The 14,183-nt window shown below is 34.0% G+C and overlaps 1 protein-coding gene across 1 annotated transcript; it reads right to left on the bottom strand.

The window, feature by feature from the left end:
- Positions 1–8,092: 8,092 nt before the first annotated feature.
- Positions 8,093–9,121, bottom strand: LOC113855743. The gene has a single exon (XM_027487373.1). The coding sequence runs from the start codon at positions 9,119–9,121 to the stop codon at positions 8,093–8,095; it is 1,029 nt and encodes a 342-aa protein (XP_027343174.1).
- Between the last annotated feature and the right edge of the window lie 5,062 nt (positions 9,122–14,183).

Below are 14,183 nucleotides of genomic sequence, written 5' to 3'. Positions count from 1 at the left end.
GATCACACAAAGAAAATAAAGCTTAAAATAGGTTTGTAATTTCTACAATTTTACCTTATTATTATTATTATTATTATTATTATTATTATTATTTTAGTTTTGTTAATCCATGATTTATCTAAATTTATTACTATTGATTCTTATTGATAATACGACTTCACAATAAGTTAACAAATATCAATCTTTTAATTAATCATCTCATTGTTAGAGATTAAAAATACTAAATTTTAAAAAATTAGATACTATAATTTCTTTTTAAAAATAGAGAAATTTAAATTAAAATATTATAAAAATGTATTTCAGATTTTTAAAAAAGACAAATTTTAGGTACAATTTTTTGTATACTTTTAGTACTATTATTTATTAAAATTAAAATTTTATTTTAATAATATGTCACTACTAAAAATGTTGACCTTTTAGCAAGACAAAAAAATTATTTTGTTTAAAAAAGTAAGAGTAAACATACTGAAATAATTGTACTTGAGTTTCATTTAAAAAATTATAATTTTTAGATTAAATTAATTTGTAGATCCTAAATCTTTTAGAAATTTTTAAATAAATTCGTATACTTAAAAATTTATAACTATGTGATTAACCTAGTTATAGATTTTCAAATAGCTCGAAAACTTACACAATAATTCAAGTAATGACTAAAATCCCTAAATTATTTTGAAAATTTTAATATTATTTATCTACTCAACAAAACTTGAACTCAATTAAAAATAATTTAAAAAATTTAAAAAATTAAGACATACAAATTTTTAAAATATGAAGATTTTTTTATTTTTTAAAAATTAATAAGAAGTGGTCTGTCCTACTTTCGTTCCTTTTTACTGAGAACAAATTTGTGGCAATTTTATGCTGTGGGTAAGCGATTAAAAAGCGCCAGTACTCTCAAATCAACTGCAAACTATTTACACAAAAATAAATAAATAAATAAAACATGACATGAAATCTAACTTAATATTTTTTTTTATGAAAGTTGCACTAAATTAGTAAAAATAAAGGAGAATTATCCCCATTTTTATTTTAAGAAGTCGGGAATAAAAAGAGTACTCTAATTTTATGTAAAGACAAATGCTAACTAATATTTCAAAGATATTGTTTAAAGAATTAAAAAATATTATTAATATATTTTTCTTGTATTCTACAATTTTATGCATGCATTTTTTTTAACTAATATCTTGAAAAATATATAATATATTAAAAATTAAAAAATGTAATTAAAATTTGTTAATAAAAAATTTATTTTCAATTGCTTACAATTAAATGTAGATGTCTTGAGTCCGTTTGGGTTGAAAATTCAAAGACAACATTTTTTTATTGCAAATAGCTCAACACAAGATAGCAAATCTTAGACTTACTTAATTATTAATGTTTGCACACCCAACACTTCATACACTGAATTATGACTAAGGACTCACTTTTTATCTGTCTAAATCGTTTTATGGTTAAGCCACATGAGTCGTAGCATATCATTTTTCTTCTAGTCTTTTATACAATACTTTTATATTCATATTTTGCTGGTTTTTTAAGTTGAAAGAATGAATATCTAATCAGATCAAGCAACAACCACAAATTCCACAATGATATATAGATGCTTCGTAATTAATGGTGAAAGAAGTTGTAATGATGCATTTTATTTAACTCATAAAGCAAGCCCACGTAGAGGGCAAAGTCTCCATATCCTCGAATGTTGTAGGTAAAGTGGTTTTTTCACCTTTTTTTAGAGTTAAAAAGGATAATGTCACTTTCACTTGCTATTTTAACGTCATTCTATTTTCAACGCTTACAATAAAAGTGTTTGACAAATCATCCAGAGACTTGAATGGTTGAGCCAGTTTGAGACACGTGGTTTTGCATAATTTTGAGGATAAAAACATGCATTCAATGAACCAAGGTCGAAGATAGATAAGAATTTGTAATAAAATTAATTTGACCACACCTGTGGTCAAATTTTTTTTCATTATTAAGTTTAATTTTTATAAATGAATTTAAGAATTTGAAAGAGATAATTTTTTATTGGGAAAAAGATATTTATTGTATTAAAATATTTATTACATTTTTATAGTTTTAATATAACAAGGATAAAGTATTAAATAATTAATTAATTTTGTATGTATTCATAAGTTAATTATAGAACTTGCTCGGGTAAACGTTAACCGTGTCATGATTTAAAGAAGAAAAGAAGACAAAAAATGAGCTTGTGCAAATTACGATGCACATTGAAGGATTATTATTTTCTCTTGTAGTGAAAATCAATTTTGAAAGGTTTGAACATGTTTTTGCTAGGGAATTACGGGTCTTCTTATCTCTTCTAGTTTGAGATGATGTCTTTCCTTCTACTGCTGACTCTATCTGACGTAGGGGGTGTACTTGCAAAAGGCATTTCGATGATGAAATCAGGTACCGGTTTAGGCAATAAATATTATTTAATATTTAGAAGTCAACTATTTACCTATGTCTCCTACCTTCATTTCATAAGCATTATTATGAGCTAATGGGCTTTGTGAGTTAGCCTTGTTTTCAGCCTTCTAATTAAGCTGATAATATTTTTTATTATTTATCTAAATAAGCTCAATTATTATTTAATTCATAATTGATTTGTTTTGAAGGGTACTCGTTCTTCTCAGGCGAAGGGGTACTCGATTTCCTTTTTCTGTCAATAAGACCGAGTAGTGTCTTATCTGGTACACTAGTTCCCTAAGCTCGAGGAAGTAGAACGAAAGGGCTTAATATCATTTTAACCGAACGGGTACTTAGTTTTGAAATTATATGAATGTCACAATGGGTAGTTGGATTACTCTATCGATATCTTCAGATCGAATAGGTATGCGGCTCAGAAGAGTATACTAAAAGTGATGGTGTCGACAATTTAGGGTTTCAAATTTTTAGGGTTTCCTTGTGGTTTGTGCCTTTGAAACGAAAGGTTGTTTGATCTAATCCGTAGATTTGGAGAAAGATCTGACGGTTAAGGAGGGGCGTGACGCTTCAGATGCTCTACATCTTGAGTTCTATAAATACGTGGTGGACTAGGCCTCTTCTCGTTCCTTTTCGCTCTAGACCGAGGGGTATATGTTGGTGCTTTCTGTTTTAGAAGCTCTTTCTTTCTTTCTTTCGACTACTTTCAAGGCACGCTCTGTTTAATCTTCATCCTTTCTTTTTACATCATCTTTTTTCAATAGCCGACTCTATCGAATGGGAGAATTTGCTATCAGACCATACAAGACCGACTACTATTGTCGAAGTTGGGGTCCTTGGTGAGACCGAAGGGTCTGAGGAAGTCTCAAGATCGACTAGTATTAGGGAGGGTCTTGAGAAATCAGTGAGGGAATGTGAAGAAGCAGCCGAGTCACCTGACGTAGGAATGGATGGGTCTGAATCAACTAGTTCGTTGCCGAACGCTAGCCCCCCAAGAGAAAGGCTCACCTTCCCCACTTGCACGATCCCTGGATATGAATGGGTAAACGGTGAAGTGGCTGCCTACTTCTTCCGTTTTCAAGAGAATAAACGACTTCAATCCTTTGTAGACCATTGTGATATATCACTGTGGGAGGCTTCGGATCCTTATCCAATATCTATTAATGTTTGCCAAGGAAATGGTTCCGGCAATCTCGAACTAGTATTTTTAGGGGACAATGTGGAAATGGTCAATACTTTCTTTGTATATGAATATATGTTTAGAGAATTAGGAATAAAACTTTCCTTTAACGACTTCCAAATGGGGGTGTTGAGGACTTTAAACATCGCACCAACCCAACTTCATTCAAATGGATGGGCGGCGATGCAAGCCTTTAGGATTTTGTGTAAATTTCATTATATAGAACCTAGTGTAGGTTTATTTCTCTATTTTTTCTGTACTGGTCCATCTGACAAGGCGAGATGGGTATCTTTAATAAGTTAAGCCGAATTGCTTTTGTTCAAACCTTATGCTTCATCTTTTAAGGGTTTCAAGACTGGTTACTTTAAGGTAACCGTGAACCCTGTAGGTAGAAAATATTCTTTTGATAATGAAGACAAATCTTTTTTTCCTTTCCACTAGACCCGAGTACCTCGTCGATACGACATTTTTCCTGAGGATATGTTATTGGCTGAAGAGTTGTCGGCTCTAGAGTATATAAAGACTCTTCCTAGGGAGCTACATGTTCGATCTTTTATTCTGTTGTTGAAGTCTCCCCAACCTCGGTTAGATATGGATGGTATATTTCATATTTTTATTTGTATTTTGAACATTGGTTTATATTGATTTGATTTCTTGTTTTCATTGTAGGCATAATAGCACAGAGAGGATCTGGTTTGGGCTACCGAAAAGGTCTTAAGTTGAGAGCTTCTAGGGGCACTTCTGCTGATGATCACTGATACCCTGTAATAGATCAAGTTCCTCGTATAACCAAAGCCCGCTCCGGGATCTCATCCTTGCCGAAGGCCGGCTCAAGAAAATGAAGGACAAGGGCAAGGAGAAAGAGTCCGAGAAGGAAAAGAAGCAAAGACGTGCTCGATATGTTAGGTCAAGTGGTCTAGGGGGATCCTCGGTTCATATTGTGGTACCTCATGCCGCTGTATCTGAATCCTTCTTTGCTGATAGATTTTTGGTCAACCAAGTGGTTTGTCCTGATTCGTTATCAGAGTTGGGGCAGGCACTTGTAAATAACGAATCACAAGACTCACTGGCAATGGTACTGCAAGTTTCAGGCTCGGGCCATGGTGATGGCATGCAACTTTGCTTTGGAACCTTTGCAAGAACTGGAAAGGGTTCAAGGTCGACTCTCCTCCTCCGAACAGGCCTCAGCAGAGAGTGAAGAGGTTTGGTCAAGCTTGTCCAAGACCAACAAGTTGTTGGAGGAAGAAGTTGCTCAAATGAAGGAGCACTTCCATATAATGGAGAATCGGATGCACGCAACCGAGGAGGCTTTAAAGGCAAAAAACTTGGAGCTGGAAGCCAAAAGTTGAAGCAAAAGTCTGAAACTGAGCTGAAAGCTTTAACCAAGGAGTGCAATGTAAAACTCGTATTGGAGCATGAGGCCGATTTCAGGCATGCTATCCGCCAAGCTTTTGAATTCTGCCAAGTCCCTTCCTACTTCAACTTTGACCCGTCCAAGGACTTCCTTGGTGAGAAATTTCTACCATATGAAGAGGTGGATGATGAAGTGGGGCCCGATTCTAAGGCACCGAGCCAAGCTCAAGGTGCCATTGAAGAGGATGCCTCTTCCTAGCAAGGTCCCAAAGGGGGAGATTAATTTTTTCTTTTTACTTTTTGTAACTCATAGGCCAATAGTGCCTAAATTTTGTATACCCTTCGGTATTAATATAAATTTGGTTTCTTCAATTCGCGTGTTTTTGTATATTTGCTTATATTTTTATGCCGCTATCTATAATATAATTGAAGCGATGTTAATCATTACTTTCAATCGAATAAGTGTAATCGAAGAGTGTAACTATTTCATTTTTTACCAAGCAAGGGTACTCGAGAGGGTATAATTAATTCATCCTTGACCGAGTAGGGGTACTCGGAGGGTATGATATAATTTGATTCATCATTGACCGAGTAGGGGTACTTGGGAGGGTGTTTAATAATTGATTCATCCTTAGCTGAGTGAGGGTACTCGGGAGGATATGATATAATTTGATCCATTCTTGACGAGTAGAGGTACTCGAGAGGTTGTTTAATAATTGATTCATCCTCAGCCAAGTGGGGGTACTCGAGAAAGTATTTAATAATTGATTCATCCTTGACCGAATAAGGGTACTCGGGAGGATATGATATAATTCGTTCATCATTTGCCAAGTAAGGGTACTTGGAAGGGTATTTAATTGATTCATTCTTAGCCGAGTGAAGGTACTCGAAAGGGGATTTAATAATTAATTCATCCTTAGCCGAGTGGGGGTACTCGGGAGGGTATTTAATAATTGATTCATCCTTGACCGAGTATGGGTATGCGAGAGGGTATGATATAATTCATTCATCCTTGGCCAAATAAGGGTACTTGGAGGGTATTTAATTGATTTATCCTTGGCCGAGTGGGAGTACTCAGGAGGGAATTTAATAATTGATTCATCCTTGACCGAATGGGGGTACTCGGGAGGGTAAAAGCGATAATCCAAAATAACTGAATAGTTGTAGAAGAGGTATGTTTATTGATGATGTGTGCCTCGCTAACTTGCTCAGCTACCACCTTTGAGTCACTCCAACAAGTGATACGTCTAACTCCAATTTTTTTTGCCAGTCTAAGGCTGGCCAGTAGCGCCTCATATTCAGCCTGATTGTTATATGTTTTAAACCCAAACCGAATAGATTGTTCAATCATTATCGAGTTCGGTCCTTCCAATATAATCTATGCCCCGCAACCTTGTTGGTTTGATAATTCATCCACATGTAAATTCCACATATCAGTAGTAGTCTTTTTCTGTGTAGTGAATTCATTGACAAAGTCTGCGAGCACTTGAGCTTTAAGAGGTCCCCAGTTTTCAAAATGGATATCAAACTGGAATAGTTCGATCACCCAAGTCATTAACCGACTTGCTAACTCTAGTTTTCTCAAAATTTTGGCAATTAGGCAGTCAGTACGTACGATGAACTGATGACTTTGGAAATAATGTCTTAACCGGCGAGTTGTGTAAACTAGTGCCAATATCGACTTCTCCATTAACTGGTATTGGGTTTCAGTACTTTGAAGCGTTTGGTTGATGAAATATACCGGTGTCGATTCAGGTGTTTCATGTAGTAGTACCTAGCTGATAGCAGTTTCTGATATAGCCAAGTAGACAATCATATCATGTCCTGGTTTTGGCTTTGCCAAAATAGGAGGAGCCGCCAACATATTTTTATATTGGAGAAAAATGGTCTCACATTTATCTATCTATCCACTTGAATTTTTGTAATTTTCTGAGTAGATTAACGAAAGACCAAGATCTCATACGCTTTGTTTAAATCTGTAAAGTTAGTGTACATTCTCCACTTTCCATTGACCTTTCTTACCGTGACCACATTAGCCAACTAGGTAAAGTATCAAACTTCTCGGATGAAATCGGCTTTCAAAAGCTTACTTATCTCCTATTTTACTGCTTGTGCTCTATCTCTCCCTATATTCCTCTTCTTCTGTGTCATCGGCTTAGCCCCTTGAAAATCGACAAATGATGACAGAGAAATTCAAGATTAATGCCGGCATGTCAGAGACAGACCAGGCAAACTGATCGGCATTTTGTTTTAACACATTTTGAAGGTCCTGTTGCTCCTCCCTGGACAAACTGGTTCCCAGGTAAATGACCTATTCGAGTTGTTTTCCTAGTTGAAAAAAATGCTTATTTTCACTGGGTTCAACCCGAAATCCCTCATCAACTCTTGGATCCATTTCGATATCCAAGTCCGCTCATGACTGGGGGGATACAATGTTAACATCTCGTCTGTATCTTTGGAATAGCTTTAGACGCAGACTTGCGAAGTAGCATTCTCTAGTTGTCTTATGATCGGTATGAACAGTAACGATTCGGCCTTTCTTAGATGGAAATTTCATGACCAAGTGAGGAGTAGACACTATGGCTTTCAACTTATTGAGGGATGGCTAGGCAAGTAGTATATTGTACGAAGTATTTGCATGGACTACCAGATAAGTGACCTTTATAAGTTTTCCTTTGTGTTCACGACCAAAGGATGTATATAGGTCGATATAGCCACGCGTCTCCACTCATTCTCTGAAAAAACCAACAAGTGGCTCATGGTACTCTTTTAATTCTTCCTTTGGTATTCCAAGTTGCTTGAAGGTATTCCAGTACAGGATGTCAGCCGAGCTCCCTTGGTCAATTAAAGTTTTTCAGACTGTGCAATTAAGGATATCTACACTTATGACCATAGGATCATCCTGAATCGGATTCACTCCTTGAAAGTCTTCGTCAGTGAATGTAATGAGGGGATTCTGATTCTACTACCCAATGATATATTGTTGACGGAGCGGACTTGTCTCAAGTGCCTCCTTCTGGCTGAGTTAGTAGGTCCTCCACTTGCAAACCCACTGACTATGGTGTTCATAACTCGCTTAGGATATTTTTCACGCTCATCATAACGTTTGACAGGGGGCTCTCTTGACCAACTACGCTGTCATTCAGACTTTTTGTCATGGTATCTTCTTAATGATTCAGGGTAACAGTCTCTACCCCTTTCAGCATGACTGAGGGGGTTTGTTTGTATAAACCCTTGCAGATGTCCTTCTTTAATCAAATTCTCCATACGATCTTTTAAGGTCATGCACTCCTCTATGGTATGTCCTTTATTATGGTGGTATTGGCAAGATTTGGACTTGTCTACCCGAGGAGGAGTATTGGCACACCTAGGCATAGTTAGTATCTCTCTTGCAAGAGCTTGGTCAAGCACCCTTGAGCGATTGGTGTTGAGGGTTGTGTAGGAAGGATATTTGGGTCCTCTAGGCAGCCTCTTAGCATCACTTCTTCGATCTTTGTTTTCTTTCCTAAACTTAAAAGATTCTCTTTTTTCAACATCTTTTGAGTTGGACCCCTGCTCCATCTGTACTTGACTACGGTACTCAGCCAACTCCTCCATTTGCATATACTTAGCAGCCCAGCTTCTCAATTCATCTAGGTCCGTGGGTGGCTTTTTACATATGTTATTGACAAAATGTCCTGGTCTAAGAGCTGTTGTGAGATGATGCATGACCATTGCTGGCTCCAAGTTGTGGATTGAGAGGGTCACTTTGCCAAAGCGCTCAATGAACGCTCTAAGTGTCTCTTTTTTTTCCTGACAGATGTTAACAAGTATTAAAGACGTCAGAGGATAGGGGTGGCTTACGGCAAATTGTAGGCTGAATCGTTTGGTTAGGGTTGCAAACGAATCAATGGACGAGGGGGGTAACTTGGTAAACCAGTTGAGTGTTGGTCCTCGAAGCAAAATGGAAAATATTCTGCATAATAAAGCGTCATTTTCTGTGTATAAATTGATTTGTGTTGTAAAAATGTCCAAGTGTTCTTTGGGATCGACTGTTCCATCATACTTTTCTAATGTTAATCCTCTCCAATTGTCAGGTGATTTAGCCTCTAAGATAAGCTGAACAAAGGGCTTCGACTTGCAGTATCGTCCCAATCCGTTTGGGTTCCAAGTTGCTAGACCACCCATGGTTTTTCTTGCAATGTCGAGGACTCTCCCTGCTCCTAGGCGAAAGGTGTAGTTTGAGAGGGTATATGTGTTCTGATTTCCTCCCTCAAGTTGGTGTTTTTCCTTCTCAAAGCCGACAGCTCGAGGGCATCCCTTTCTCTTCCCCTTTGCATTTCCATCATTTCAACCTTAAGCTGTCTCACTACTGCAAAAAGGCTTTCATCTCCACCCCCTCTCTACTAGAACTTTCAGGATTAGCTGGTTAGGTGTGGTATCCTCCTGCTGCCGAGAGGTTCCTCCTTGCTGAATATGTCCATCTTGTTGCCTTCTTGTTAGTACCATGATGACTCTAAAAAATGAGGCAATCTAGCCCCACGGTGGGCGCCAAAATATTCTTGCTAGGGAATCACTGGTCTTCTTATCTCATCTGGTTTGAGATGACGTTCTTCCTTCTACTGCTGACTCTATCTGACGTAGGAGGGTGTACCTGCAAAATGCACTCTGATGATGAAGTCAAGTACCAGTTTAGGCAATAAATGTTATTTAATATTTAGAAGTCAACCATTTACCTGTGTCCCCTACCTTCCTTTTATAGGCATTATTATAGACTAATGGGCTTTGTGAGTCAGTCCTATTTTCAGCTTTCTAATTAAGCTGATAATATTTTTTATTATTTATCTAAATAAACTTAATTATTCTTTAATTCATAATTGATCTGTCCTGAAGGGTACTCGTTTTTCTTAGGCTGAAGGGGTACTCAGTTTCTTTTTTCTATCAGTAAGACTGAGTAGTGTCTTATCTGGAACATTTACAGATAACAAACTCATAATAACTTGTTTTCAAAAGCAAGTTTATGAGAACAAATCACTTAAACTCAATCATCCAAACATACATAGACTCACATTTCACTCACCTGAAAAATGAGTAAAAGAATTTAAAAAGTAGTTCCAAACACATCCTAAATATCTCTCAGAAAGCTATATAAGCTATGGTTATTTGCCTTACCATACATACATAGATAGCAGCCACCTACGACAAAAACAAATAGACAGCCACCTTTGTCTCAGTCATACAATTATTACAAGACTAACTATCAATCTCTATTTTTCCGTTATAAATGATTACTTAATTTGAGTTTTTGGTTGTTGTTATTATAAATTTTCTTCCCTAGCACTGCTCTGTGGTCACAGATAAACTAGGAGAACGAAAACGATGAGATTCCATTCCTGTTGTTTGGTTCAACCCCTCAATCAAATTAAATAATGCACTAAGTTCCAAATCCAAACCAAAGTTAATAGAAGGTGGCTATTGCGTGAGCCGTCAGCTCAAGAAATTATGTCTTATGCAAACATATTTCCAAACTAGAATCCTTCAAAATAAATGTTTTTCATATAATTCAAACAATTAATGAGCTTGATTATTAGAAACATTGTTTACGTAAGATTTCTTTATACCTCGTATGGCTCGTTGGTATCTGACTATCATATATACAACGTGCTAGCTGCTTGCTTTGATCATACTTAATGGGGAGAGAAACACCAAGTTCATTAGTTGTCCTCTTAGAAAGTAATACAACACCATGTTCAGTTACAATCTTTGTTTTCTTCAAATGAATATACTAGTATAAAGCATGACATGATATTTTTATGGTGAGTGTATATTATTCCATCCAGCCCAAGTTCTCATTGTTCATCTGTGTATATATAATTAATCCATTAAACTGTTGACCAAAAACAATTAATCCATTCAACTTGACCAAAACAATTTTTCATCAAAGAAAACAAACCAAAAACCAAAACTTAGATTTCGTCTGTACATGTTTAATCCATGGAAATGAAAATCAAATTTTCTAACGTGCGCTTAAAAATCATGACATTATAAGGTTTAATACATTGTACGCATCTCATATTTGTGTGTGTAATAATATACACACAACAATATATTTCTCAAGAAATCCCCATATTTGCTGGCTTGTCTAAGTTTTAGAATTTAATTTTGATGTGCAAAAGATTTTATGTTATTAAAAAGTTAGTATATTATTAAAAGAATTAACAACAGGACAATAAATAACTATTCCCATTAACCATTTTCTTAATGGTACGCATGTCAGCATAGAGTGAAAATGACTGAAAAAATTGACATTGAAAACTAATAAACATTTAATTCATAATTTAGGTAATTTAGATTGCACTTACCAATGTTAAAAGAAAAGAAGATTATTCAACACCAGCCACAAAAATTGATTTCCTTTTATTCAAAAAATGATAAACTGAATTTCATTTACCTCCGAACTACCAACAACCAAAATTTGGTTTATCAAAGATTTTGAAATTTTTAAGCATTGCTTGTGTCAGCAACTTTGGACTTGGAGCAGTAAGTTAATTGTAGCAGAATTGACAATTGTATCATTGCTCTTAATAAGTTGTTTCAACTTGATGACAAAATTCTGGAAACAAACAACAATATGAGATACAAAGTGCATAGCATGTCATATACGTGATGAATTCCCATTGGCTTCAGAAAATATGAACGGTAATATGTTGTCATCTAAGTTCATAACACGTTTCTTAATTAAAAAAAAGCCGAATGATACGAAACAATTTTGATACCAGAGATTCTTTTTGTGAAACGTGTTATGAATAGTTTTAAATAAATGGGTAGAGAAATAGGTACACGAGTGGAACAGAACAAGTGACTTTGAGAGAAGGAAATCATATTTATGTTATTCCCCTTTTCAAGATAGAAAAATTGGTTTCACTTCAAGAAGATATAAAAGTGGCTTGTAGCATGTAACAAAACCTGCAGAAATATATTTTTCATTTTTATAATTTTCGTGCCATTCAATCTTTCTTTTTGTTTTTTCTAGTTTTCTATTCTGTTAACAAAATAAAGAGTTTTGTTATTTTTTTTATCTCATTGATATTTTTATTTTATAAAATAAATATAGATTTATTTTTTTTAAATATTACTAAAAAAAGAGTTAGAATGTACTTACAGTAGAAACTAGGTACCGCATAAAGGATAGAGTTGGCCTTTTTATTTTTCATGAATTAATGCTTTAATGGCATTTATTTTTCAAGGTCCATGTTTCTTTTTTTGGGTACAGTAATTCAAGGTTCATGCTTAACCCAGTTTAGAGGGGAATGGATCTCCTACACTTCAAAAATAAGCTGCGTGATATGCAGTTGCAATCAGGTGATGATTCATTTTTACCAATAATTATAAAAATATATATATAATTTGAAAGAAAAGAAGAATGGGATTGATATATTGATCCTGTTTAGAGTAGGGATATAATATATAGAAAAGAAAAAAAGAGAGAAACAAAATAAAAAGATATATTATTTAAGTAAAAAAGAAAAAATTATTAATAAAAAGATCTATTATTTAGATAGAAAATTTAAAAATGAAAGTATGTAAAAACTTTTTATAATAATAACAATAAATTAATTTAATTAAAAGGTCAAATATTTTATCATGATACTTTTATTAATAATTTTTTTCTTTTTTACTTTTATATCATATAAATATCAATTAATATAAAAAAAATTACAACAGTATAACCCACTTTTCTCTGCTCCTTTCCCATTTCTCCTTGCTTTTGTGAGAAAGATTCATAAAGTGAGTGACTTTTTTTTTTAATTACCATTCTCTTCTCTCTGATCTATTTATTAGTAAAAAAAAAAAGAGACAATTTTATATAGTCATCTGTCATGTTCAATTAATTTTATTTCTCACTCTCAATTTCACGTGAAACACGAGTATATTTTTCTCATCCTTCTTACTTTTTTTTCCCTTTTTTACTTGCAAATCACTCAACAGTGTAAGAATAGCATGCTTGTATATTTGTACATTTTTTTAATGTGTCTAAATGTACATAAAAATATTTATTTTTTAAATTTGTATAACATCACACATGAAAAAATTTCATAAATAATATTTTTGTTAAAAATTATAATATTTAATAGCATCAATACATTAAATTGTATTGAATTATATAATTTTTAATAAAAAAATCATTTTATATAAATTGTTATTATATACAATGTTATATAGGTTAAAAAATTGTGATAAAAACTACTCACAAATAATAAGATTTTACTAAAAACCATATCATTAAATGTTATTAATATATTAAATCATGTCATCTTAATATTTGCAATAAAATTTTGATATATGCAATTCTTAGGTACTCATTAAAAAATCAATATTAGTAAAATATGACTCAACTTTGAAGATATATTTAATGTTTGAGATTCTTATAACAATTTTAATGGTTGAGATTAAACGTTCACAAACTATGAGGTGCATTGGACGGCCGCGACTACTTTTTTGTTGCAGTGAGAATCAAATTTTTTTTATTGTCTGTGAGAATCGATATTAAGTGCATGCTTGAAAACATGTTAAAATCACATAAACGTTAAGCCAAACAGAAGCTATAATTAGTAAAGATGAAGTAAACGTTAATTCATAATCATTAATACGTCAATTCAAATGCGTACTAAACATATGAACAAAGCCTAATTATGCGATAAGCTTTTTAAATATTAAATTTTCATCAACATGTTTTCTTTTTTTTTTCATTTGGTGAGTGATCTCCAGTTGTTGAAACATTGTGTATTACTCGAAATATTTAATCATGAAATGATGAAATAAAATCTTGAATTTCCGGTGCTTATGTTGCAAAAGATAAACTGATAGCAGCGAATTGATTATAAGGTTCTTGCTTAGAAGTCAATAACTTATGTATCAGGAAATGTAGCGTCCACAAGACCACAACACTATCCTTCACTATTTCGACATTTTGACACTATTTATTTATTGGCTGTTTTAGTTCTTTTTCTTATTCAGTTCTGTTCATAAATATATTTCGGCCTCTTTCCTTGACCCTTTTTTTGGGCCTCTTTTCTTGACTATGCTTCGGGCATATAGTATTTAAGAGGGTTCGGTTAAGCTTCCAGGCTTTATACACTTAATGACGTAAAGGTTAACCCTACCAAGGCCATGTACCAAGCATGAAAACGTTTCCCAAGTCCCAACTTCAGTTCTTCAGGATTAACTTGACAGAACATGAAACACGTGC

This window comes from Abrus precatorius, unplaced genomic scaffold, assembly GCF_003935025.1.
Source record: "Abrus precatorius isolate BTA unplaced genomic scaffold, Abrus_2018 Scaffold11, whole genome shotgun sequence".
Taxonomy (NCBI): domain Eukaryota; kingdom Viridiplantae; phylum Streptophyta; class Magnoliopsida; order Fabales; family Fabaceae; genus Abrus; species Abrus precatorius.
This window is presented reverse-complemented; position numbering and strand designations above follow the sequence as displayed.